The 27,025-nt window shown below is 38.4% G+C and overlaps 1 protein-coding gene across 1 annotated transcript; it reads left to right on the top strand.

Annotated features, from left to right (window-relative positions):
• The first annotated feature begins 4,252 nt into the window (after nt 1-4,252).
• Nucleotides 4,253-25,610, top strand: smyd5 (SMYD family member 5). The gene is made up of 13 exons (XM_034013634.3): nt 4,253-4,537; nt 8,113-8,221; nt 8,574-8,713; nt 9,723-9,844; nt 12,942-13,011; nt 15,930-16,034; nt 17,276-17,338; nt 17,941-18,011; nt 18,586-18,692; nt 18,883-18,939; nt 19,774-19,868; nt 20,555-20,625; nt 23,036-25,610. The coding sequence occupies exons 1-13, from the start codon at nt 4,445-4,447 to the stop codon at nt 23,196-23,198; spliced, it is 1,266 nt and encodes a 421-aa protein (XP_033869525.2). The 5' UTR covers nt 4,253-4,444; the 3' UTR covers nt 23,199-25,610.
• The last annotated feature ends 1,415 nt before the right edge of the window (nt 25,611-27,025 follow it).

Raw genomic sequence — 27,025 nt, 5'->3', positions numbered from 1 at the left:
AGGTGCAATGTAAAATTGTAAAAGATTATGTACTTTTAGCAGATGCTACCATAGACATTAGTGGCATGTATTACTTTACAAACTTGTGTTGAGAGGACCAGCTTTGTTGGTGTTTTGGGTGAAATGTCGTCACTATAAGAAAAACAACTGGAAGAAGAAAAAAGTACATTTTAAATATATGTATTATACAACTTTCAAATATTATTAAGTTAATATTAACTTATTATTTTTTTTAATATACATTTCAAATATATGAAACATATATGTTACACAACAGTAAATGATTGATATATTTGAAATGATTTTTTTGAAAAAGTTTTTTCTTTCCATATGTGTGGGGAAATGTAAGCAAACTGTCATTGAAGACAGGGAGAAAATCTTCTAGTCGAAATGTTTCTCATTGAACATATTAGGTTTGTTTTAGTATTTCTCATGTATGGACGATACATTGTTATCAAGGTCTGCCCCCTCAGGAAAAAGAATGCCGATGTTTAAACTAGGTTTGAATATAGTGAACAATAGGGAATTATATTTAATAGCATGGATTAATACAGTATCTTAAAGAAGTGTCTCCTTCCCACTTAACGTCTAACTGTGTCCCCTGATCCTGGTTACTGTGCTACGATTGCAAGCATTGGTTAAGGTTAACTTTGTCAACTCAGTTTAAGATTTTAAATACTTCAATCAAGTAACCTCCCTATTTCTTCTTTGTTCTAGGCTAAATGGATTCAGTTATTTAAACCTATCTTCATAAGTAATTCATAATCACCATGTTCATATTGGAATATGAGCCTAGTTCAGGCCCTTGTAACTTGCATGGAGTCTGCATTCTGAATAATAAATAACTATGGAAGGTCTGTGCAGGTCAAAGCTGTACTGGTGCTGTGTAGACTGGTCCCATTTTTCAAAAAGGTACAATAACTCTAGGTACTATAGTACAAAATCAATAGCTCTCTGGCCTCCCTCTTACCAGCAGATATATAACATATTAAGTTTCATTTAGGACAGTAAAGAACATATTTAGAGAAGAAATTGACATCTAACTGGTATTTAAAGGAACTGTTTTTTTATTGGACCAGTAAAATCAACACCAGCAAACCACCAGCTCACCAGTGCTGGTCATTGCTGGGACTGGATTCTGGCACCATGTGGTAGAATACACTGTACATCAGTTTAAAACTGAATTCTTCAGAATAAGCTAGAACTTGCCAAATCTTGCACAAAAGGGGTACCCAGAAACAAATCAAAGACTTTCTTTCTGCCAGGGGCTCTCCACAACAAGAGTACCAGGTGGATTACTAGAAGGAGAGACCACCTGATCAAAGGACACATCTCCATGGCGATACGCAAAACAAAAGAAAGAATCCGACGGGGTATTGCTCTCACACCGACAGATACTGCCCAGGACCCATCCCTCACATCTGCACTCAACTTAAACATCCCATTAACAACATGAGGACTCCTTCAAAGCTCTGTAGATGCACTGGGGTTATTGAGGGAAACAATAAGCTAAATTAGTGCAGCAAAAGAACTCTGTTGTTAACTACAAGTTTATGGCCCAAGACCACACAGGCTGTGGATCATATTGCTACTGGTGAACTACGAGGACATCTAGTGGTCACTCTGTGTATTTGCTCTAACTTTGAAGATGTTAGGTGGATAGCACACCTTTTAAAATTATTGTTTGTGAATTTAGTAATCATGAAATGCATTACTGTCACGCACAGTCCTGTGAGCACCCCTTCAATCCTGAGGGCAAAGATTGTAATTTTGCAGCAAATTAAATATTTACTATTGAAGTTTTTTTTACCTTTAATGAAACTACTGCTATCTTACACACATTCAGTCTTCAGTATAATGTTTAGCATTATGAGATATTCTAAATAGTCAAAGATGATATGGCACTCACATTAAAAAATATATGCAAAGTAGGAAATATGCGTAAGTGGGCCTACCTAGCATTCTATAAAAAGAAGAATGTGGCAATAGAAAAGTTTATTTCTGAAAATATACCCCCTACCGAAGCAAATATTTCATTATTGGCCATCACTTAAGGAACTTGTAGGCAAAAGGCCAATCTTATAGACCCATGTCCTTTCAGAGTATGCAAGATTTTGGTACCAGGAGTTGGGTACACCTTTTAATGATGTAAGAATAGGTGCCAAAGGTGTAGGAAGAAAGCACAACAATGAAATCTGACACTTTATTACGAGTCTCTATATAAATGCATTCAAATATATAAGCAGCAAGTATAACACTGAAAGCGGACTTTATGAAAAGCCTAACACCAACAGTCTGCAAAAGGAATAATAACAAATAAATAAAAACGATTTTGCTGGCTTTTGGCTTAGTTGGTCCCTTTTCATTGTTTTTAGACTCGCGTCATGCGACACAGGGTTAAAGCTCTGTTATACAATGGACTTTTAAAAATGTCTGATGGTGTCTTGGTCACTGTTTTATAGTTGGTTGGAAGTGACGCAAAATGAAGGCAAAGGAACGTAGCCTCTCCAGGTGTGATCGGTGAGTCAGTGTGTGAAATGGCTTTGAAACAAAGGGCCTTTTCACATACGGTTCATTTCTAAACCAACCGAACTGAGTTCACTTGGAAACGAATTATTGAGGAAAATAACTCATTTCCTTTTATATTCACATGTGCATCTCCGTGCAAAAGAACCTGGTTCTCTTCAAAAGGATAGGTATTTTTGCTTGTTCCCGTCAACATTTTTCTGAACTGACTGTGCTTTCATTTTGCACTGAAACAAACAAACCAATTTTGTCCAAACGGATTGAAACCAACTCTTGAGAAGGAACCGAACCACACTCACTGACAAACTGGTACAACATCACAAAAAACAAAACAAACAAAACAAAACAAAACAAAAAACAGCTGTGGTACGTAGGGTTTAAAAAGTAAAATCAAAATAAAGGGAAGGAAACCCTGCAACTAACATATCAAAACATACTTTATTGGTTGAACACACATTAAACAAATAAGTGTTTTGGCTTAACATTGTTTTCATCAGGGTACAAAGCAGACAGATTCGTATCAATTTCCATAAGCAATAAATTAGTTAATAAAGATAAACAATTAAAGATAAATAGTCAATCATTACAGAACATTCCATTGTATTAGACAGTTACATGAAGGATAATTACACAAAATCACAAAACATCTTCTCATCTAAAATCTTAATTTAACCCTTTTGGTCCACTGGGTTGCATTGCATAGAATTCTCACATGCCCTACACTTGTGTATGAATTAGGACATTTAAGTGTTTCATATGTAATATTAAGCAGTGTACATTTGAAAACAAACTATTAAGTGCTGGCTGGACTAAAAACCTGAACTATTGGATGTCGCCAAGGACCAAAGATGAGAATCCCTGTCTTAAGCAATGATAGTCTCACTTTTGGGGGCTGTGAATCTCTTAAGGAAAGCCAACCCTTGGCATTTCAGAGAGAGAGAGAGAGAGAGAGAGAGAGAGAGAGAGAGAGAGAGAGAGAGAGAGAGAGAGAGAGAGAGTTACAAGAAAATAATTTCATCTAGGGTTTCTGTGACGTCATAAATGATAAATGTATAAACTGTCACAGTAACCCGAGCTGGAATTATTTTCCTGTAACTCACTGAAGATGCCCACGTATTATTATTATTTTTTTATAATACACGGATAACCTTGTGATGCTAATATTAAAGAAGACGAGGTTCAGCATTATAGTTCGTTTTTTTTTAAAGTAGTGTTTCAGTGATGTACAGGCGTTCTATGTCATTATCCGTTTCTCTGAGATACGAATGTACCAGGTTTACATCTTTTTGTTTTTTTTACGTATTCTCATTTTGGTGATCATTAATGAACATTTCTGTACAGTGGTGGGTGTTGTCGAATGATTGAAAATGAGACATTTTATGTGTTTGAATTGAAAGTGATGGTCTCGAGGAGTCGAATGGGTCAAAGTTCAAGTATATTTTCCTCTATAGGAATTATCACTTTTTGACGTCACTACTGTGGTATTATGACTTTTTTTTCGAATGGCTCAGGATGCAAGTATAGCCTTCACCCATGTATTATATAAAGTTGTTGTTTTTAAGTTTAAAATTCGGAATAAAATATTGAATGGTGTGTATTCATCCACCCAGCTGGCATTAATATTTTATGGATAAAAAGATTTTGATTCCGAACTATATTATGTGTTTAGCGCCCCACTAGCCACATGCCCGCGCTCCAAATTACCTCGCAAGCGCAAAATATGCAATTTTAGCTGCAATCTGATGCCCAGTCCTGCGGGACTTTCTCTGCAAGATACGGTGCCGCACTATGATTACAACGTACCTTTGCCTGCAACTAGTACTTCCTAAAAACACACTGATCTCAGACCTCTTTTACGACACCAACAGGATTGCCTCCTCACAGGGTAAGGGGTGACAGTGTAAAGGTTGAGACCAAGATGGCCGCCCCCATCAGTGACATGTTTTCGTTCTGCGTGGACCCGGGCAGAATCAGCAGCTCTGTGGAGGTCCGCTTAATTGATAAGATCAAGGTGAGCGATGACGCGAAATCGTCAAGGAGCTTCTTTAGAAATGTTGTTGATAAAATTGGAGTATTCGGTTCTGAGGTTCTTCATTTAGTTGCACCATGTCGTGCTTGGTCCCCCTGTGTGCATGATGCTGTTATTGCTGATGCCGGTGCTACTGCTGTTATAGCGCCGCGTTATTAAAAATGACAAAATCTAAACAATCGCTGCATTAAAATAATTTATTGTAGTGTCCATGGTTCGCTTGGTTATATCACAAAACAAAAAAACGGAGTACTTGTATCATTCCACCGTGTATTCTAAAGATTACTTTGTTTTATGTAACTAGGGCGGTGCATGATATTATGGGATATTACAAAGACGTCGTAATTATTTTTAATTCTTTTGGCGACGAGTAGCAAGGACATTTTGTTTTAAAATGTTATTGTTCACAAAGAAGCTGGCAGGCTGATAATAGATCCGGTATATTTTATTTGTTCTAAGGTTATGTGGCCTCCAACCTAGATCAATATGGCCATATCGTATTATATAGGGCAAGGCTGGCACGACCACTAATGTTTAATTTCTTCTGCACATATTTATTATTATGAACCGAAAGGATGTAACGTTATGGTTGGGATTTCTAATCTCCCCCTTAGCTAAAGTAAAATACATAAAGATTAAAATTCAACAAAATAGTTATCCATTATCAATAGGAAGAGTTATTACTTTACAGTAGTGCCAAGTTCCTAGAATAATTATACAACAATAATGTATCCAGAATGCTTCAAAATATATTGAAAATGAATTTTTGCGGTTGTCCAACCCTTTAAATACAAAATGACAGTTCAGTAATGTGTGAAGCAGTTTTTTGGACACAGGTATAATATTTAAATGATCTAAACAGTGGTGGATTTAAATGGAAACAAGACCCCTATAGCATAGCAGTTTTACCAATTCCAGGCTCTGAAATAAGCTTCATCAGCCCCCAGTATTAAAATTACTACATACAACATATTACATTACAAAATTGAAATGAGGTCAACAGAAAATCAAGACTCTAAAATGTGGAGTGGTGGCATTGAGATCTACCACTCAGTGACATTATTAAAAGAGAGCCAGCCGTCATTTTGTAGTGGGGTCCACATTAATGCAGGGCTGCCTTGCAAACAAGAATATTAATGCATACAAGGTGAGTTGGTCCTAAATACATTAAAGTACATTAGAATAGAACATAGAAGGAATAATAAGTGAACATCCATTAATTGGATGCATTATTACAGTGAGTCTGCCAAAGTGCTTCAAACAACTGGTGTTTTATTTGTGTAAGGAAACTTGTATCTTTAGCAGCAGCTGACAAAAAAACAGCAAGACAATGTAGAAAGAGTAAGAAGTATAGTATGGGGATAGGCCAAGAGCTTTTTCACAGAGAAAGCCGGGCACCTTGAGTTAGTCACCATAACTGATTTGTTTGAATGGGAGCCGGTGTGGTCTTGTCCAATGTTGGAGATTTTCCCCTACCCACGGGAGCCGGCTTATTTGGAAATGTTCCTGAAGGATGAGATTCAGAGGGTTATTAAACCACAGACGTGAATCCATGATGGAGATGACTATGAAAAATAACAAAAGAAGAAGAGCAATAGGATTGATCTTCAAAAGCTATCCCTAGAACTTGAACGACCCAAATAGGTATGAAAAGCTAGCCCCTGCTTAGTCCTGATTGGGGTCTGTGAAACAGTGGTAAAGCAGTTATACTAAATAAACATTTATAGCTGTATAACTTTACAACAAATTCCCTTTACCTTGTTTAATTAAATAACATTATTGCTGCCTGTCCTGGCAAATAAAGCAATGTATTGTTAATATTTAAAGTTCAATTCATATCTTAATAAAACCATGTTGTCATGTCTTTTATCTGAATTTGCTACCAGATCACACCTATATTTTGCTGTAAGAAAATATACGGTGTCTGGCATGGTCCTTCAGAGACTCCAGCTGGTACAGAATTCAGCAGCTCAGGTTTTAACTAGAACTGCTGGAGCTGAGCATATAACCCCAGTCCTGGCCTCCCTCCATTGGCTGCCAGTGAGGTTCCGGGTCGATTTTAAGATTGTACTTCTTACCTACAGGGCACTTAATTATTTGGCTCCTAAATATCAGAAATACCTCTTGCATGTTTATGTCCTCTCTCGTGCCCTGCGATCAGCTGATCTAAATCTTTGAGTGGTTCCTAAAGCTAGGCGGCGGTCGATGGGTGACTGGGCTTTCTCTTGTTCTGCCCTGTGCCTATGGAACTCGCTGCCACTCACTGTAAGAGAGGCCCCTTCGCTTGATGTTTTTAAATCTTGCCTAAAGATGTACTTTGTACTAAAACATTTTAAATTGTTTTGGTGTTGATTTTATTTTTGTTTTGCTGGGTTTGTTGTATTGTTACTGTTGTACAGCGCCTTGAGATCTCTTGAAAGGCACTTTATAAATTCAATAAATATATTATTATTATTATTATTATTATTATTATTATTATAAACACACAAACATCCAATAGAAGTTAAGCACAGGTAACAGAAGCCCAGTGATAATGCTTTTCAAATTAGATATCAGACTTTTAAACGACAGTGTTGTAAATATGAGGACATCCAGAACAGAGTCACCTTGTTCTGAGTTTTAAGCTGAAAGCTTATGTGGGTTATTTAAACCACTACGGGAAAGCACAGCTCCCAGTAGCAAGTGCATCACGACGGCTCAGACTAGTTTATATGTGCAACATATTGTGACAGGCAACAGACAAGTGCTGCAGTGGCCCAAATCTCAGGAACCTTTGTATTGTGGGCTAGCGGATCACTCCGTATGCATATAATCAGATGCTATCTTTATTTAGGTCTCTATAGCACCTTTCTCTGAGTCACACACATTTCTTATTGTGATTGCATGTTATAACCAGAAAACCTTGTTTGTACTGCATGCAGCTAAATACAAATGTGTGTAATTTTTACAGTATGGTTATTTTTACCCAGAGTGTCGTATTTCTTCATATACAACCTCACCTAATTGGCAGAAGTACAGTAAAAGCTGATAATCTTTAAGTTACTCAGCCTTTAGAATGCACCAATAAACCCAAAGTGTGCTCCAGATTCATTAAGGTGACAGAATAAAACCAACCGCAATCCCCTTAGTTTCTATTGCATTGCACCTCTAATGAATTTCTTTGGAGTGGCAGGTAATTACAGCAACGCTGCAGTAACGTACTGATCTTGCACAAGAGCAGTCTGCATGTTGTACCACGGTATCTGGGTGGCAGCAGTAGTGTAGCCTATATACTCTGCTTAAAGCCACTACCTGAGTTTCTGGCTGTAATTATTTCAACATGTCACCCAACTCAAAATAAATCAAAATATCATTCAGTTTTTGTTTTAGTAAATTTATATATTTGGTCAAAGCAAACCCCCAAAAATGTCTTGTCATCTTGTCCATTGTTCTTTTTATTTTTTATGAATTGGATTCCTTACTTTTACAGTATCTTGATTTATCCCTCAGTGTCTAGTCAAGATCATGCAATTCTGGCTTTGTTAGATGTTTATGCTCGTATCATCTGTTTTGTTCAGGGTAAGGGTTTATTCGCCAAGAGAACAATCCGGAAAGGAGAAACCATATTTGTTGAGCGCCCTCTAGTGTCTGCCCAATTCCTGTGGAATGCCTTGTACAAATATAGAGGTAAGCCAACAGAACATACCATCTGCCAGTGATGGGACCTTAAAACCCGCACAGTAGCTTAGCAGAACTTTACAGCCCTCTGCATGCATGGTGTTTACAAGCACCTTTTAAAGCCTCGAAAGGATGAAACTGCTCGGAGTCTTATGTCCATCCCTGTTGTACAGTATATTTGTTTCATAATATTTTAAAAGCTTTGCTGTCCTTTTAAATAAATAACCGTTAAAATGACAAACCAGCTGGTGACATGACCTTGAAAGGGCAACTATAACTGGAATCAGTGTAGAATATTTTCATTGTAACCCAGTTTAGCTGGAAAGGCACCCTGAGATTCTGTATTGTTAACTGCTTCCAGCCTGTGATTACTGCCTGCGCTCGCTGGAGACAGCGGAGGAGAATGGGAGAAGGCTGAGTGGGAATCCCTGCCTGTCCCTCCCTCACCCGGAGCAGTGTCGGGTCCGGAGAGAACTGCACGAGGCCTGCCCACAGTGCCAGGTACAGGTCGGGTGGAGCAGGGGGCAGGGGGCAGGGAGTGTGCCAGTCACAGCTACAACCCACCCAGTATAGCGATACTTCGTATCATCTTCATGTTCGTAATGTATACCCACCTGATTAATATTGTATGATGTGTTTTCTTCTATTATTCTATTCTCTCTAGTGCCGGCCGGGACAAATATTGGATTGATTATTCAAGGAACCGCTGGTTGAAATGTATTCAGTGCAAAAATATGTCTGTATCGTTCACACAATACATAAATACTGTGCGAAACGGGTGCATACATGGCATGTGAAACACACATTCAGCTGAACAGAAAAAAGTGTTGAGTGTTTTTCTTCTTTGTTTATATGGTAATTTGATGGGGTACCAAGTATTTTTTATGTAATATGGTAGAAATTATGCAGCTAATTTTAAATATTTCTTCACATTTTGAAAGAATAATGAAACAAGTTTGTCCAAGCACTAATTCTCTCTTGTCGTTTCTGTTTCCTCATTCTTTATCGCGTGCAACTGTAACTTCTGTCCCCTCTGAAAGTGTTATTTTTGTATATAGGTATTTAGCATTTCCTAACTCACAGTTGCGGTTGCTACTGGTGCAGAGGGATCAGAAATTACAGCTACAGAAGCAATATGGCCCTGGTTTCATGGAGTTTGACAACCCTGGTTTCAGTGGTAACTGTTTAAAACAACAACTGAATCCAGTCAACACCTGTCTCCCAATTTGTGGCTTAATCACTTAAACACACAGACATGTGACTCAATTAACTTTAATACATCAAAATATGTTCAATTATTTTTGCACTTGATTGAAGCAAATATATTTAAGGTGGTTTCGGACAAAAGCCCTTCTTCAGCTGTCCTTTCTTTCTACACAGCTGTCTATTGTGTGTGTGTATATATATATATATATATATATATATATATATATATATACTGTACATACTGTATTTATTTTTTCATTTTGCTCCTGACAAACTAGTAACTGTGCTTTGTCGTCCCCTGCAGGTGATGTACTGCAGCAGCGAGTGTCGGCGGGCAGCGCAGGAACAATACCACCAGGCCCTGTGCCTGGGACCCTCCAGGGAAGAACCCGAGCACCCCCTGAACAAGCTGCAAGAGGCCTGGCGGTGAGGGGCCTTGTGGGCAGGACAGTAGGGTGTTCTATCATTTAGAAGGCTAAAAAGGCTACATACCAACATATTAGTTCTACAATCCCTTTTTTTAAAAATGTTTCCAGGACTATAATACATTTTAGACGACATTTCCAACTTTCAATCTTCTACTGTTAGAACTACATAGAGTAAATGCAGTGTAACAGGTAGTGCGTCAACAAGGCTGTATTTATTTAGTGATTTTATATAGTGTGTGTGTGTGTATGTGTATATATATATATATATATATATATATATATATATATATATATATATATATATATATATACACACACACACACAGTGCCCTCCATAAGTATTGGGACAGTGAAGTCAAAATTGCTATTTTTGCTGTACACTCAAGCAATATGAAAATACGAGTAAAAGATTAATATGAGGCAAAAGTACAGAATGTCACCTTTTATTTCTGGTGGTTTCAAGACATACATGTTTTACCAACTAAGAATAACAGCACTTTTAGAGTTCTATCCCCCCATTTTATGTGAGCATATGTATTGGGACAATTCAACTTAAAGCAAATATAAGAAGTATAAAAGCTAGTATTTAGTCACAAATCCCTTGCATGCAATAACAGCAGTGAGTCTGCGACCCATTGACATCACCAGATTCTTGGTATCGTCCTTCGAGATGCTTTGCCAAGCCTTTACTGCAGCCATTTTCAGCTGTTGCTTGTTTTGTGGAGTTTCTGACTTCAGTCTTCTCTTCAGCAAGTGAAATGCATGTTCAATCGTCTTCTGCGAACAGTAGATTGTGACACTTTCACCCCAGCATTCTGGAGGTTGTTGGTGATTTCACTGACATTTATTTTAGGGTTGTTTTTCACAGCTCTGGTCATTTTTCTGTCATCAACTGCTGTTGTTTTCCTTGGCCGACTTGGTCGTTGCCGATTGCTGAAGACACCAATGGTTTCTTTCTTTTTCAGGACATTCCAAACTGTTGATTTGATTATGCCCAACTTTTGTGCTATGGTTCTAATTGAGTTCCTCTTTTCTTTTAGCATCCAAATCGCTTGCTTTTCTTTCATAGACAGCTCCCTAGTCTTGATGTTGGATTATGCCTACTGACACCAAACGCAGAGTCCAAAGGCAAAAGCAAAGGATAGAACTGAGACTACACATTCACAGCTCTTTTATGTGTGAACAATCAATGCAACAGGAAACACCTGATCAATTAGAAACACCTGTGAGCCAAATGTCCCAATACTTATGCTCACATAAAATGGGGGGGTTGGAACTCTGAAAGTGTTGTTATTCTTAGTTGGTAAAACATATATGTTTTGAAACAGCCAGAAGTAAAAGGTGGCATTCTGTACTTTTGCCTCGTATTCATCTTTTAATCGTATTTTCATACTGCTTGAATGTACAGCAAAAATAGCAATTTTGACTTCACTGTCCCAATACTTATGGAGGGCACTAATATATATACAGCTCTGGAAAAAATTAAGAGACCACTGCAAAATTATCAGTTTCTCTGGTTTTACTATTTATAGGTATGTGTTTGGGTAAAATGAACATTTTTATTTTATTCTATAAACTACTGACAACATTTCTCCCAAATTCCAAAGAAAAATATTGTCATTTAGAGCATTTATTTGCAGAAAATGACAACTGGTCAAAATAACAAAAAAGATACAGTGTTGTCAGACCTCGAATAATGCAAAGAAAATAAGTTCATATTCATTTTTAAACAACACAATACTAACGTTTTAACTTAGGAAGAGTTCAGAAATCAATATTTGGTGGAATAACCCTGATTTTCAAGCACAGCTTTCATGTGTCTTGGCATGCTCTCCACCAGTCTTTCACATTGATGTTGGGTGACTTTATGCCACTCCTGGCGCAAAAATTCAAACAGCTCGGCTTTGTTTGATGGCTTGTGACCATCCATCTTCCTCTTGATCACATTCCAGAGGTTTTCAGTGGGGTTCAGGTCTGGAGATTGGGCTGGCCATGACAGGGTCTTGATCTGGTGGTCCTCCATCCACACCTTGATTGACCTGGCTGTGTGGCATGGAGCATTCTCCTGCTGGAAAAACCAATCCTCAGAGTTGGGGAACATTGTCAGAGCAGAAGGAAGCAAGTTTTCTTCCAGGACAACCTTGTACTTGGCTTGATTCATGCGTCCTTCACAAAGACAAAGCTGCCCTATTCCAGCCTTGCTGAAGCACCCCCAGATCATCACCGATCCTCCACCACATTTCACAGTGGGTGCGAGACACTGTGGCTTGTAGGCCTCTCCAGGTCTCTGTCTAACCATTAGACGACCAGGTGTTGGGCAAAGCTGAAAATTGGACTCATCTGGGAGGCATCTGATTGGCCCCAAATTTATTCTGCAGCATGACAACGACCCCAAACATACAGCGAAAGTCATTAAGAACTATCTTCAGCGTAAAGAAGAACAAGGAGTCCTGGAAGTGATGGTATGTCCCCCACAGAGCCCTGATCTCAACATCATCGAGTCTGTCTGGGATTACATGAAGAGAGAGAAGCAACTGAGGCTGCCTAAATCCACAGAAGAACTGTGGTTAGTTCTCCAAGATGTTTGGGCCAACCTACCTGCCGAGTTCCTTCAAAAACTGTGTGCAAGTGTACCTAGAAGAATTGATGCTGTTTTGAAGGCAAAGGGTGGTCACACCAAATATGATTTGATGTAGATTTTTCTTCTGTTCACTCACTTTGCATTTTGTTAATTGATAAATATAAACTATTAACATGACTATTTTTGAAAGCATTCTTACTTTACAGCATTTTTTCACACCTGCCTAAAACTTTTGCACAGTACTGTATATATATAATTTACACTGTTCTTTCAGAAATGGGAATTTTCACAAGGAACTACATATTACACGACAGTGGGTACATTTTATGGAAATTGTGAAATCTGTGATAACCATGAAACAGCCTTAGCCATTGGGTAGGTTTTTTGAGAGAAAGCTTTGTTCGTTTTTGTAGGCCTAGTATTTTGTTTCCAGACAATGTTCAGGCGCTCTGCAAGCCTATTTGGTGATTTTGCCTGACTCTCTCCCTCGTCTCTCTGTTTGTCTGTTTCTCAGGAACATGCACTATCCACCAGAGACTTCCAGCATCATGCTAATGGCCCGCATGGTGGCCACAGTCAAGCAGGTACAACTTTGCCTTTTAACCATCTTTGATGTCAGGTTTTCATTTGAAAGTTTGCTTCATTTTCTTCACAGTGCACACGTATCCCCTCTCCCTTTGTGTTTTGATTGAGAATTATTGAAAGTAATTAACTTCTCACCTAATCCCTTGGAGTCCAGCAGCCTCTGTGCTATAGGGGGTCTTTTGGTTGATCCATTGGACCCAGCATCCTCTACAAGGCCCTGTTGCATAGGCACCTATGAAAAGGACAGTAGGTCCTAATGAATCAATGGGTAGAAAGTACACCACATGCAGCCACAAGCTTTCAAGAACAACACACTCCACAGTCAGCCACGTGTTCATTAAGTCAGGATCAGGTTAATAAATGCAATCATTGTAACAGCTTCAGACAGTGGAATCGGTCACACATGGCTGGAGTTGAAAACAAGCATTACCACAGCAGAGTGGCAGAAGTGCAAAGAAGTTTGCGCCTGCTATGACTAGTCATTTAATAGCTATGATAAAGTCCAAGGAAGTCATACTGTGTTATAATAGAGACTTTCCATTTTCCAAAATATGTAATTGTCATTGAGAGTTAATGAAGTATTTTATCAATTAGTAACAGTACATTCAAACCGCTAAATTATTGATAGAATATGTGATACAGGGTGTCGATACTCTATGTCTGTATATATCTTAAATATTCTGTTGTTGGTAAAATAAATAAACCATATTGGACAACTTTGCCCACACTGCTACAAATCCGTCTCCCTTCTCAATGTCAGTAAGGCCTGTTTTTTGGCCCTCGGATGGCTTGAAAAATTACCCAAAGATTTTTTTTTTTTTTTTTTTTTCTGTGGAGAAGCTTGAAATGGACAAGTTCAGCAATTATTTTGGTTATCCATGGAGGACATCTTCAAATCACCTGTCCCACCACAACCCCAACCCCATAGACTCAAATAAAATAGCATTGGACTCTGCGGTTTTACTGAAGACATTGTGGTAGAGTCTGTGCAGGGCTCTACGTTTAGATTTTTTACTACTGGCCCCTTGGGCCGCTGAGGTAGTGTTTTTACTGGCCCATATGCAATTGGCAGAAAATGAAAATACTGTATTCAAGATTTGAAAATGTATGTGTACAAATGATACTTATTTTTTCATAAGCAAAACTGCAACCGAGCTGTTATCATATAGTCACAGCAACGCTTAAAGGTTAACTGATATATACTAATTCTAATAATAAACACTATTCAAACAATAATCATAATAAAAACAATAACAATCCTTCTCAGAGCGTTGTCGCTTGTGTAGCCTCTCCCAAGTCAGCGCCAATCTTACTGCTGATACCAATGAGTCCTGGAAAGATTGTGAATGGCATTTCTGACCTGAAGAACACATAGTATCCCAAATCAAAAAGTTTCCATGCGGCACATCTGGGTATCCATCGCTGCATCTTTTTTTTCTGCAATCGCAACAGACAAACACCTGCTATCTTGCGAACTGTTACTGTGAGACTGGATATGATGTAAACTAAATATTGAATTCCCCCCCAAAAAAGCAAGTCTGCAAGTCTGGGAAACAGCAAACAAGGCAGAACATAACATTTTCATCACTGTCATAATGAAGACAGATTAAGTCTTTCTTCCACTCCACTCTAAATTTATTTAACATTATTGATTTCAGCCCTTTCCTTTTGGCTTATTGGTGCAGTTGGTTGCTTAGTTGTAAAAAGAAAACCTGAATTGTAAACATTTGCCATGTCGAGGGAGTGAGTCTTACAGCACTTTGGTCCGTAGTCTCAGATTCGGACTGTACAACAAGTATGACGTGCGGCAGGAAAGTTTGGATTAGTTCAATTACGACGTTATCGGAGGTGGGGAGCAATGTTTTTAAAAAATGGGTTTGTACATTTTTTTTTCAGCTTTTTGGCACATTGGCCCATTTGCCTGGGTTCATGAAACGGAAGACATGTGCACTGTACTATATATATATATATATATATATATATATATACATACATACAGTGCCTTGCAAAAGGTGAATGTCCTACAGTGACCCAGTCAAAGTCCTGATCTCAATCCCATTGAGAGTCTGTGGCACTATTTGAAAATTGCGGTCCACAAGCGTCGTCCAACCAACCTGAACAACTTGGAGCAAATCTGCAAAGAAGAATGGGCCAAAATCACTCCGACACTGTGTGCAAAGCTGGTACATACTTACCCCAAAAGCTGTTATTGCAGCGAAAGGTGGCTCTACCAAATATTAATGTGTGGGGGTTGAATACTTATGCAAGATATTTCAGTTTTTTATTTTTCTTAAAAATATTTCCCAACATAAAACCAATGTCACCTTACAATAATTGATTTTGAGTTTCAGTGTTTTAAAATAAAATATCCAACGGAACGAAATTTCAATGTACCATTTGTAATTCAGTAATATGAGAGAATTGGTCAGGGGTCTGAATACTTTTGCAAGGCACTGTGTGTGTGTGTGTGTATATATATATATATATATATATATATATATATATATATATATATATATATATATATATAATTATGTAGTTAAAATGTTAAAAAATGTAACCGTCCCAACTGGGCCAGGGTTGATTCATAACTACCGGCCAAACTGCGATCTCTACCGGCCCTGGGCCGCCGGGCCATGGTTAATGTCGAACCCTGCAGTGAGTTTCACCATAGGGAGGGTCCAATGGAATAGCAGTTTGAGTCAATCCAGGTTTTACTATTACTCTACTATATAGTGCTTTATTACAAAAAAAAAAAAAAAAATACAGCTATGTTTTCCTTTTCATGACCTACTTTTATTAGCTGAAAGACCCTTAGCTGTCTATTATCATGAAGAATACAGCCCATTGCAGTTCCGGTGTGTATACTGCAAAGTCCAGCTGACCTTGTTCATTGTCTTGTGTTTCTGTTTTCCAGGCTCGGGACAAAGGCCACTGGTTGAGCCTTTTCTCCCAGTTCTGCAGCCGGACCGCAAACGAGGAGGAGGAGATTGCACACAAGCTCCTGGGGGAGAAGTTCCAGGTGAGCTATGCTTGCTGTCGATTCAGCACAACAGAGGTTCCGCTATAGGTTAGGAGTGTTATGCCTCGTTTCCTCTGCCTTTGCCCAGGTATAGCTGAGCTGGACAGTCTGGGCGAGGTGTAGTTAAAGATGGCTGTCTGCGTTCCAGTATCATTTTGTCACATATAGCTGAGCTTCATGGTCTGGGCGAGATGGTTCGTTGATACAAATTTAGCAGAGGTGGTGTTAAGCCATGAATCGAGTTCTAAAATATCTCATTTTTGTCTGTAAGCCATCTGGTGGATATGTGCCGATACTATGCTTACTGAGACTGCTATTGAAGACTTGTCCGAAGTAACGAAACGTTTCATTTTCCTGGAGAGGCCCTGCGGTGCTCTCCTCTCTCCCGTGCTCTTCTCCACTGCTGTTCATTTTCTAGTGGAGTGATTCTAAGCCTGGCAGCATTAACCCCGTCCCCAGGGCTCTCCGTCCCCACTGTGTGGGTTTGTTTAGAGTAATGCTCTGACTGATTGATCTGTCTCCATTATGGTGAGCTCTCTGATGTAGTAGGAGTATTAGTCTGTTCAACAAATTGCACATTGACGCCCCAGTGTGCCCTGCATTCAGCCTGTGAGGAGAGAGCTCCGCAGGGGATCCCTGATCAGGGGCCCCAGGAATGGGTTTAACAAGCCCCTTCTTGTAAGGGCAAACTCACTGAAGGGTGAAAAATGAATTGGAGCAACAACAAAATAAGACATTAAGCTGGAAAACATTGTTACTACTTTAAGATAAACTGTTAAATGCCTTTTTATTGGAATTAAGACAATTCAACATTGAGAACTCCTTGATGAAACTTGCTAATTTAGCACATGTTGTTGAGAGTATCAGAACCAGAATTTATATGGAGGCTGTCTGTCTGTCTTTAAAATAGACATGGGCACAAAGGACCAGAGATCAGTCACAGGACTCTCTTTCCAAACAGCTTATCAGTTTTTATTCAACAGCTAGTTTTGCCGGTATACCTATTTCTGCCACGTCTAATTTATAGAGCCTTCTGTAATTACGTTTGTTGCCAATATTGCCTAAGTAGTGCAAACCCTATTGTTTGGGTCGGCAAACTCCCATAATCTGTTTGTCTTTCTTTTTCCAGTCTTTTTTTAACTAAGTTGTAATCTCCCTGTTATTAAGTTGTTGGGTGAGTGTGCCTACATTAATCAGAGGAGATCAGTGTGTCTCATATTAAAACTGTGTTTGTTTTGCAGGGGCAACTGGGTGTGTTGAAGCAGTTGTTCACTAAAGCACTTTATGATGAGCATCTCCGCAGTGTGAGTACACAGCTCTCCTTTCTGCCTTGATTAGTCCTCTTCCTAGACACTAGGGGTTTAACAATACCAGTATCATGATACAGTACAAATCCCTATACACCGGTCACGATACATGGGATGGTGCTGATTGGCTACTTGTACAATGCATAATAACACCAAATGTTCATTTAATGAAGGAGCATTTTGTTAAAAGACAAATAACAAACAAGATAGGGAGAGTATCTATCCATACCAACTATAAAAGATGAGATTTTAACCCCCCTGCAGTGTTTATAAGAATCAAATTAGTTTACCTGTATACACTGTTGTCTGTAGCAATACTGTATTTTAAATCCCCATAGTTTTTATCTTTTTATTCAATCATGGTTTATAAACCACGTGGGGAATATGTTTCACAGCTTTTACTCAGGTTTTCTCTCCTGGAGAAAGACTATTCCTGTTATAAACTCTGTGTATCCAGATCATGCTCCTTCTTGCAATACTAGTGTTCTGTTCCCACAATACGGCCCTCATTTCAGTCGGAGCACCAGCATTGTTGCAGGAGGGAGCCTGGTCGCAGATGTCTGCTCTGCTGTTCATTAACCAGTCGTTGTGTCTTTCAGTGGTTTACGCTTGAAGGATTCCGGTCGCTCTTTGCGTTGGTCGGGACTAACGGCCAGGGTGTTGGAACTAGGTAAGGGACACAGAGATGACGAGGAGCCCTGTAGAGAAGGCTAGACCAGCTACGGGGGTCTGTTCTCAAAGCAGTACAGTCCCTATTTGAACAAAAGATAAAAAACACCTGCTATATTTTCATATCAGGTGTTAATAGGTTTTTGATTTTAGGGTTTGTAGTTCATTTTACGAAAATGATATCCATTACCATTCCAGGATGAAGAAAGCTCTCTGTTTGTGTTGCTAACATTCAGTCAGTGAACTGATGGAGGTGAAGTGACCTAGGAAGTGCGAGTATTACAGACAACCTGAAATCAAAGCAATCAGCTTCCTTCTAACTCTGATCTGAATCCAACCAGTAATACGCTTTACTTGATCCCAGAGACCCTTGGTTGGATGTTAGCCATTTCAGAAGTGCATCAAAAAGAATAAAATTGAGGGTCACCATATTTGTTTCTAAACTACAGAATTATGATATGATACCATTTGATGTTTATTTATTTTCCATGAATAAAGTAGCTATAAAAACAGGACTGGGTGTAGTGTCCCGCCCCAGAGAATGCTGTCACAAGCTGGGGTTCTTGTCTCCTCAGCTCTCTCAGCCAGTGGGTTCACGGATGTGACTCTCTGGAGCTCCGGGCCAGAGAGAGGGAGCAGCTGGATGCCTTCATTGATCAGCTCTACAAGGACATTGAGAAAGGTGAGGCAGCGGGTTATGATGAGGTGAGGTGAGCCTGTATTTCTATGTTAAATTCTGGTCTCCACATTACAAAAAGGACATTATGGATGTGGAGAGAGTTCAGTGAATTACTTAAGAACTGCCGAGCGAAACTGCTAAAAATAACTTTATTTAGGCAAAAAGTAATGCAGATTTTTTTTTCTTAATCCAGAGACTGGAGATTTCCTAAACTGTGAAGGATCTGGGCTCTTTCTCCTGCAGAGCTCTTGTAAGTAATGATTTTTTCCCTTTTTTAATTTTTTTTTTAATGCAGAATCTGTGACTGTGCCTTCTGTGATCTGAAAAGATATAGCCCTTGGGAGCGATTGTCTGTGTTAAATCTATGCAATAAGCTTTGCGAATTGAAAGATATAGTGCTGCTTAGGGTTTTAAAACCAGTGCTTACATATTTAAAAGTCCATGCTAAAACTCGAAATCCTGTAAATGTTACCAGCATAAGAAAAACACCATTCAGAAACACTTGGATTTTTTATTTCTGTTTTGTCTTGGCTATAACTGGGTTGTAAAACGTCATCTGTAACCTCCTGTTGCTGTACATTTTGCTGTGTTATGGCCTGCAGGTTTCAGATTAGGGAGGAATTTTGTCCAGTCAGCTAAAACAAACCTGACTGTCACTGAGGCCTGCTTTCTGCACGGAAGGCTAATTCTATCTGGTAATCAGAACCCATGACATTACATTTTAGAGTAAGCTTGTTTTGGTGGTGGTGAGTTGTGAAAATCTTCAGTGAATGTGCTGTTTGTTCCAGACTGACTGCCTGCCGCTCTGCTAAACCAGGCCCAGGGTTGGGGTCAATACCTGTTTTTCAATTCCAATTCCTTTTAAAAAAATAAATAAATTCCCAATTCCAATTGGAATTGCAATTTTAGAGACATTAATAAGTGTTTTTATTTGAAGCCAATTTAATTGGCTAACAGTGACTACTCATTGCAATGGTGTGTTGGAATTGATTAGAAGGGAATGGGAATTGATTTTAAAAAGGAATTGGAATTGAAAAACAGGAATTGACCCCGACCCTGACCAGACCCCTCCTGACTTGTTTAGGTAATCACAGCTGCATCCCTAATGCTGAGGCGTCTTTCCCAGAAAACAACTTCCTCCTGCACCTGACTGCTCTCTCTGATATCAAGCCTGGGGAGGTATGGTGCAGTATCTGCTGTGTCTGTTTCTGTACCAGCAGCTGTGTTTTGGTGGGATGCAGTGATTCAAAGAAGGAATTCAGTATGATTTAGTAAATCTCTCCTTCAATACTGTTCTATCTGCTATGTATATGTCATTGTTATAAAAGAACCACACACCATGGGGAAATGTTTATGCTACTAAACAGTGGCTTCAAAATGCATTAAAAACTTTTTTTTTTTTTATTGTTTCCTATCGTTCTGGTTTTTGTTTTTCCAATAATGAGTGTTCACAACATTTTTCACTTACCCTACTCTTGCTTTGAGCGTGCCTGGAGAATGTTATTGCCGGTGCTGAACAGATCTTCCTCATTCCATTTAAGACATGTGACAGTGGGTTCCCTTCATCTTCACTGCCTCAACCTAATCAACATATATTCTGTGCTAAGAGAGAGAAGATGGGAACAGCAGAGTTGAAAGGTCACATTATTTGAATTAAATGAGAAAGTCTGTTCACGCGCCACAAGATAGGTTTTTTTTAATGTAGTACTTTATCCAATAAAAAAAAACAGTACAAAAGTTTGCAATAATAAAATAAGTAACTTTGCATTAGCAGATATTAAAAGGGTACACATTGGGAAAAGGTATATAAGAGTTAAAGATCTTCTTTCTCTCTTGTTGATTTCTTTTATTGTCTTGCTTTCCAGGAGATCTGTATCAGCTATTTAGACTGCTGTCAGAGGGACCGTAGCAGACACAGCCGGCACAAGATACTCAGGTATGGGAGTTCAAACAGATAGCAACTAGGGATGAGCTTTTGGTAAATGTTTATGATCGTTTAAACTCTTTGTAATGTCAGCGTTTAAACCATATCTACATACACACAATCTTTATATTACATTCTGATACTGACAGCCCTGGTTAGTATTTTCTAAGCAAATAAACCCTAAATAAATAAGCAAATAACGTTTTAACATTGCAGAGACTTAACTACAAAGTAAAACAAATAAATAAAATAAAAACACCTGCACATCAAATTATATATTTAAATGTTTATATTTATGGCTGTAATTAAAGTTGCTAGTGAAGATATAACTTTATACTATATACATACGGAACACATTTTTGGATAGTATAATGTTTTTAGAATAGTGTGTTTCTTAAAGGTTCATTTAACAACAACAAAACAGGAACCTATTACGTTTTTTGTTTTGTTTTGTTATAAGTAACTCTGCCACAAATTATATGGTTAAAAAAATTTTTTAGATGAACATCACCCACTGTACAGTGCAAAAGTGAGTTGTGCTTACAATTGTACTTTCACTTCTGGAAAAGTTAATTACCAGGGATAAAATAGTACAATATTTTGGAATTTTAAAGAGCACTGTGGCTGATTTTAAAAAGTCTGCCTCAGAGATTTAAAAGTTTGAGGTCTTTGATAGTAGCAGTGGGATTTTTGAGATCTATTGTTGCTCGAGACGAGTACTTGAGCATTACAATTTCCGAGTACTCGAATCAAACACCACTCTCCTCTACATACTGCACTAGTGTACATAAACCTCCCAAACATTGCCACAAGTCCTATTTTAAATGTCAAATTAACACACAATCAAGTAATATATTAAGCAATTAATGTAGTGTTTGACTTCTTGTGCAGTTAATTGTATATGGTCAAGTATTACTAAATAACGTAAAGTATTCAAATTCACGTATCCACACAACTTGACATTAAATATTAAAAAGAGATGCCGGGCCTACCTGTTTGAAGTGCGTCTCGGAGGTCTGTTACTTTAATGCAGTAGTTCCAACATATAAGTAAAAACTGTACTAAACATAAACGGCCGTTCCGTCCAAAAGCTTACAGAACAATTTCAATTGAAAACAGCCTTCCACCTATGGGAAGATTGGGGAATGGGGTCCATGAGTCTGTGGTAATTGCAACTTTTTCTCCCTTTTGAAAGTTTTGTATGAACAGCTGCAGCACTTTTCGTCATCTAAGTTTTTCCAGCCTCGCTGTTATTGTTTTATGGGTCTGCACAGTATTGGGATAATCTTACATTTATTTAAAAACTGCTGCATTCATGATTCACACTCGCTGTCATCATAGGAGATATCGTGATCACATCCTGTTTGGCCAAATCTATAGCCACAATAATTCTGAATGTTTTCATTTCAAACTTTTTTGAACTTTTTTTTTTATTTGGCATAATTATTTACATACCACAATTTTCTCGTCCGGTTCCTCAAAATACTTCCAAATGTGGCTTCCTTGTTTAGAGATGCCATTTTAAATATAGAACCACCTCAGAAAAAAACGCTTGTCATTAACGTTATTACCCCGCCGTGGAATTGATACCATACCACGCCTACTACAGACATAAACACACACACAGTGCACCAATGAAGCGCCAGATCGACCGAGAATAACACCCGCCCCAGTGTCAATCTTTCTGTTGCACCAATTAGAAAAACTACTTGGAGGCAATTGCCAAACCCCTTCCTTTTTATATCTGCCCTTACTGTGGCACTAGAGCAGTCTCGTAGGCGACGGACTACTAAGAAAAAATTATAAAAATTAATGCATAGAAAAATATGCGTTTGATGACGTTTGTCATGTGGCTGGTTATACGTCTAGCATATTATTAAACGTTGTACCACTTCTTTAAAGTTTATACGTTTTAAACGTTTAAAATTCCCATCCGTAATAGCGACCCGTGCTATCCACTCCATAACGGTGTAGGACCTAACCTGCAAACCCTGTACCTTGTACCTGATATACACAACACGAGTGGCTTTGTTCTATACTAGGCTATATATATAAGTAAATTATAAACCTCACAAGTTGAATTGTGACATACATTTTAAGCAGCCTAGGTGATCCAGTCCAATATCTAATCTAAAAGCACATTTAAAAAAAATGTCCTCATACACAAAACACAATTGATCAATGACAGGTTCTACTACATATTATAGCTGCTTGAACCCACTACCTTCCACGCTGCTGTCCAGTGTTGGAGACACAGCAATTCAAACCTGATCGCTTTAACAAATTTCAACCAAAAATGTGATATGAAGATCAAGCGGGGAGAGGGGATCACACATAAAACCAAAGAAGGATTTCCCTTTCTAGTTTGTATTGAACTTTTCCAGTTGTTATTGCCTCATTAACTCTGTAACCCCTTTCCCAGGGAGAACTACCTGTTTGTGTGCTCGTGCCCCAAGTGTGTGTCGCAGGCGGAGGAGCTTGATGTCACCTCGGAGGAGGAGGAAGAGGAGGAGGAGGAGGAGGAAGGGGAGGGGGACGGGGAGACAGAGGGGGACGACCTGGAAGATGAGATGACAGACGTCTGATAGGACACACCAACACACCCTCGCTGCAGTGCTGCAAACGCATGGGGGGGGGGGGATTAGACAACTTTAGGATTCTATTGCAGGCTACTCAGTCCAAGAACAGGGAAACACTTGCTGTCCACATCCATGGGGCATAAACAGGGCCATTCCACAAGTCTTAGAACTGACTGTATTCTCAAAAAACTATACATAATAAAATGTATTCCTGGTAACCAAGTGCACAATTCAACATCTTTTCAATTACTAGCAAATCTGTTGACTATGTATATATAATTATGTCTGGTGTAAAACTATGTGAAGCTTATCCACTTAGTTTATTTTTAGTTTCTTATAGCTGTACCTCAGGCATTTGTATGCCTGTACTTTGGGTGGGCAGGTGTGAGGCATTTAAATGATATTGTTTTATTTAATTTACATTTTTATGTTGACCATCTGAACACAACCCAGGGTCTTACAAAATAAAGTAAGAAATCACTCACCTTTTAGAATAAGCATTTGGCTCAGGTTCTTCAATGGAATTAATTATACAATATATTTCATCACTTTTAGTTTGAGTCGTTTGTCAGCAGCTGAGCTGACGACATGCCACGATTGAGTGCCGCTGTATCTCAAGTCAACAATAGGAAAACATTGACACCAGTTTCATTTGCTGTGAGTTTTCCTTAGCTTGGAAATCTTTGCTGGTCAGAAGCAAAAAATACATTGAAAACGATTGCATTAAGTAGCAAATCCCCTGTAACCTAGTGCACAATTAACAGGTTTCATGATGTTTGAATGAAGAACTTGAGTCAGCTCAGAAACAAGTATGTTACAAGGGAAGGTGAGTGATTTATTACGGTATTTAATAAAAGTTGAAAAGGATCAAGCCTACTTATAGGAAAAGAATGTTTGTGAGTCTGGCATTTTGATTTGTTTTAGAGGGACTTGATGTGTGTTTTGTTTTTGTTTCTGTGCTTGTTAATTCAGATGTATGCTTTTGCATTCCTTTAATGCTTGTACATAGCTGGCCAACTCACTAAAACTACCTGCATCTCCTGTCTTTGACCACTAGATGGAGTAACAGCTATGGCTATTAAAGTAGTGCATTTTTAGGACACAAGATAATCGCTCTCCCTTCCCCAGTCCTAGAGAGCTTTGGGCCATTATCTCTCCACTATCATTATGATTATTATTTGTTTATTTAGCAGATACCTTTATCCAAGCGACTTACAGAGACTAGGGTGTGTGAACTATGCATCAGCTGCAGAGTCACTTTCAAATCTCACCCGAAAGACGAGCACAAGGAGGTTAAGTGACTTGCTCAGGGTCACACAATGAGTCAGTGGCTTAGGTGGGATTTGAACCGGGGAACTCCTGGTTACAAGCCCGTTTCTTTAACCACTGGACCGCACAGCCTCCAAGCCAAGATATGTATTCAAGGAATAGTTTATTCTGTAGTTGTATGTATTTATCTCATTTGTACTTTACAGAAGTCACAGCACATTAGAATCATTACATTATTCCTAACCGTTATTACCCCACTAGATTTCATGCACAATTCAAATTTAATAATGCCTCCCAGCCTGCCCTTTTCTTCTGTAGTCGTGTATGACCAGCAGTTGTTTATTTTAGTGACTCACCCACTATTCAGAAAAATTCTCTTTCTATTTAGGTTACCATTCATTCAAATTGGATGGCACAGCTCATCCCATAGATGCTGAAAATGTTAAGACAGTACTTTTCAGACTACTTCTGTTCGGGACCCCCAAAAAGCGCTACCCTGTGTTGCAAATAAATATTTGCTAATAAAGAAATATCACAATCTAGATGTTTTATTGTAAAAACTAGAAATATAGGAATGATGTAACAAAAAGATATGCTGTAGTTTAGCGTTTCTCAAATGCCCTTTACCCTTCTCCTTTGTCCTTACTGGGGAGCGGGACCATAGCTCATGCATTCCCTGACTGAGTCCAATGATAGTGAGCCAGCCTAAAACAATCTAAATAGTTGTGTTTATTAAGTGACATTTACACTTGACACCTCTTGCAGGGATCTTGCCTATATAATGCAAGGTGGCTTCATGGCTATTGGTTTAAATGCATACAGCTGGTGTCCCTTGGGTTCCAGTTACCAGCTATTTCATTGTACTCTGTAACTCTGATCAGAGATATGTTAGCGATAACGTTGTTTTTAGGAAGTTATCTGCTAGTAGCACATAGAATCCATAAGATTACATTCGCCCACTGTAGCTTAGTCCAGGGGTGGCCAAAGTTGGCCCTTCCAGTCCTGGTCTTTGTTCCAGTCCTGTTTTAAATTGTTTAATTGAACCAATAGCTGTGCTGAGCCACAAGGAAATGACACCATGTTCTGTTGAAATAAGCTCAAATTATTTTTTATGGTTCACACTGCTTGCATTAAAGTTTGCTTCTCATTTCTGGGCTGAAATTATTTCCTATAAAAAAAAAAAACAACAGCGATGTTTTATAACTCAGTTAAATCAAACTTTCAAAAGCACCCCCACCCTAATGTAGCCAGTTCCAAGTGGAATACAGACAACATACTGCCCTTGAAAAAATGTCAGTCCTGCTGTCGAACAGGAAAATGATGCAGGTAACAAAGTAGTCTAATTATTATTATTATTATTATTGTTATTATCAGAATCTGGGGATAAAATGATGTGCCTGTCTGTCTGTCTGTCTTTAGGGACATTTAGTCCAGCTATCTAGAGAACTTACCAAATTGTGGTAAATCTAGGGCTATGTGTGTAACTCAGACTTGCATTGGTAACATAGTGTGGGCATGTTGATTTTAGTATTTTTGTGATACCGATTTAAGGATTAAAAGTTTTGCGCCAACAGTCGCACAATGGAAAATGGAAAGCTCAATGCTTGATCTTTAAGTAACAGTATTTTTGTTGGGAATTTATTTTTTTTAACTTTTTACAATCGTAATTCTGAATAATCTAACCCACTTGTTTTATTATTTATTTATTTTTATTATTATTAAATTTACCCTTAGGTTTTCAAACGGGTACACAATATGGTTATGTTACACTTAGAGAAAGTAGAGGGTTCCGAAAAATATAGCGTTACACGTCACCAGGTGTTGCTACAACTGTTTGAATAACGTACCTGTAGTTTTTTCATTTTATTGTTATCATCCTGACACCGTTTTACACCTATAACTTTAAAGTCTGTTTCAAAGTTCTTTTCAAAATGTCCGCTCTAGTGCACTGATAGTGTAAGGATTATTGCCCACATTGTCAAACAGGTAACACAGCAATAATCCATGATGTGGTATGGAACAGAAATCCTTAAGTATTAGGTCGATATAATTAATACAATTTGCAGAGTATAAAATTATATATATATACAGTACTGTTCAAAAGTTTTAGGCAGGTGTGAAAAAATGCTGTAAAGTAAGAATGCTTTCAAAAATAGACATGTTAATAGTTTATATTTATCAATTAACAAAATGCAAAGTGAGTGAACAGAAGAAAAATCTACATCAAATCAATATTTGGTGTGACCACCCTTTGCCTTCAAAACAGCATCAATTCTTCTAGGTACACTTGCACAAAGTCAGGGATTTTGTAGGCATATAGTCAGGTGTATGATTAAACAATTATACCAAACAGGTGCTAATGATCATCAATTCAATATGTAGGTTGAAACACAATCATTAACTGAAACAGAAACAGCTGTGTAGGAGGAATAAAACTGGGTGAGGAACAGCGAAACTCAGCTAACAAGGTGAGGTTGCTGAAGACAGTTTACTGTCAAAAGTCATACACCATGGCAAGACTGAGCACAGCAACAAGACACAAGGTAGTTATATTGCATCAGCAA

This window comes from Acipenser ruthenus, chromosome 2 (assembly GCF_902713425.1).
Source record: "Acipenser ruthenus chromosome 2, fAciRut3.2 maternal haplotype, whole genome shotgun sequence".
Classification (NCBI taxonomy): domain Eukaryota; kingdom Metazoa; phylum Chordata; class Actinopteri; order Acipenseriformes; family Acipenseridae; genus Acipenser; species Acipenser ruthenus.
This window is presented reverse-complemented; position numbering and strand designations above follow the sequence as displayed.

Bases quoted from the DNA above. Each gene is read 5' to 3' on its own strand.
- smyd5 (XM_034013634.3), top strand. From the start codon at position 4,445: ATGGCCGCCCCCATCAGTGACATGTTTTCGTTCTGCGTGGACCCGGGC. The intron at 16,035-17,275 runs GTGAGCTATGCT...TTTGTTTTGCAG, and splicing joins TCCTGGGGGAGAAGTTCCAG to GGGCAACTGGGTGTGTTGAA. The intron at 18,940-19,773 runs GTAAGTAATGAT...TGACTTGTTTAG, and splicing joins CTTTCTCCTGCAGAGCTCTT to GTAATCACAGCTGCATCCCT.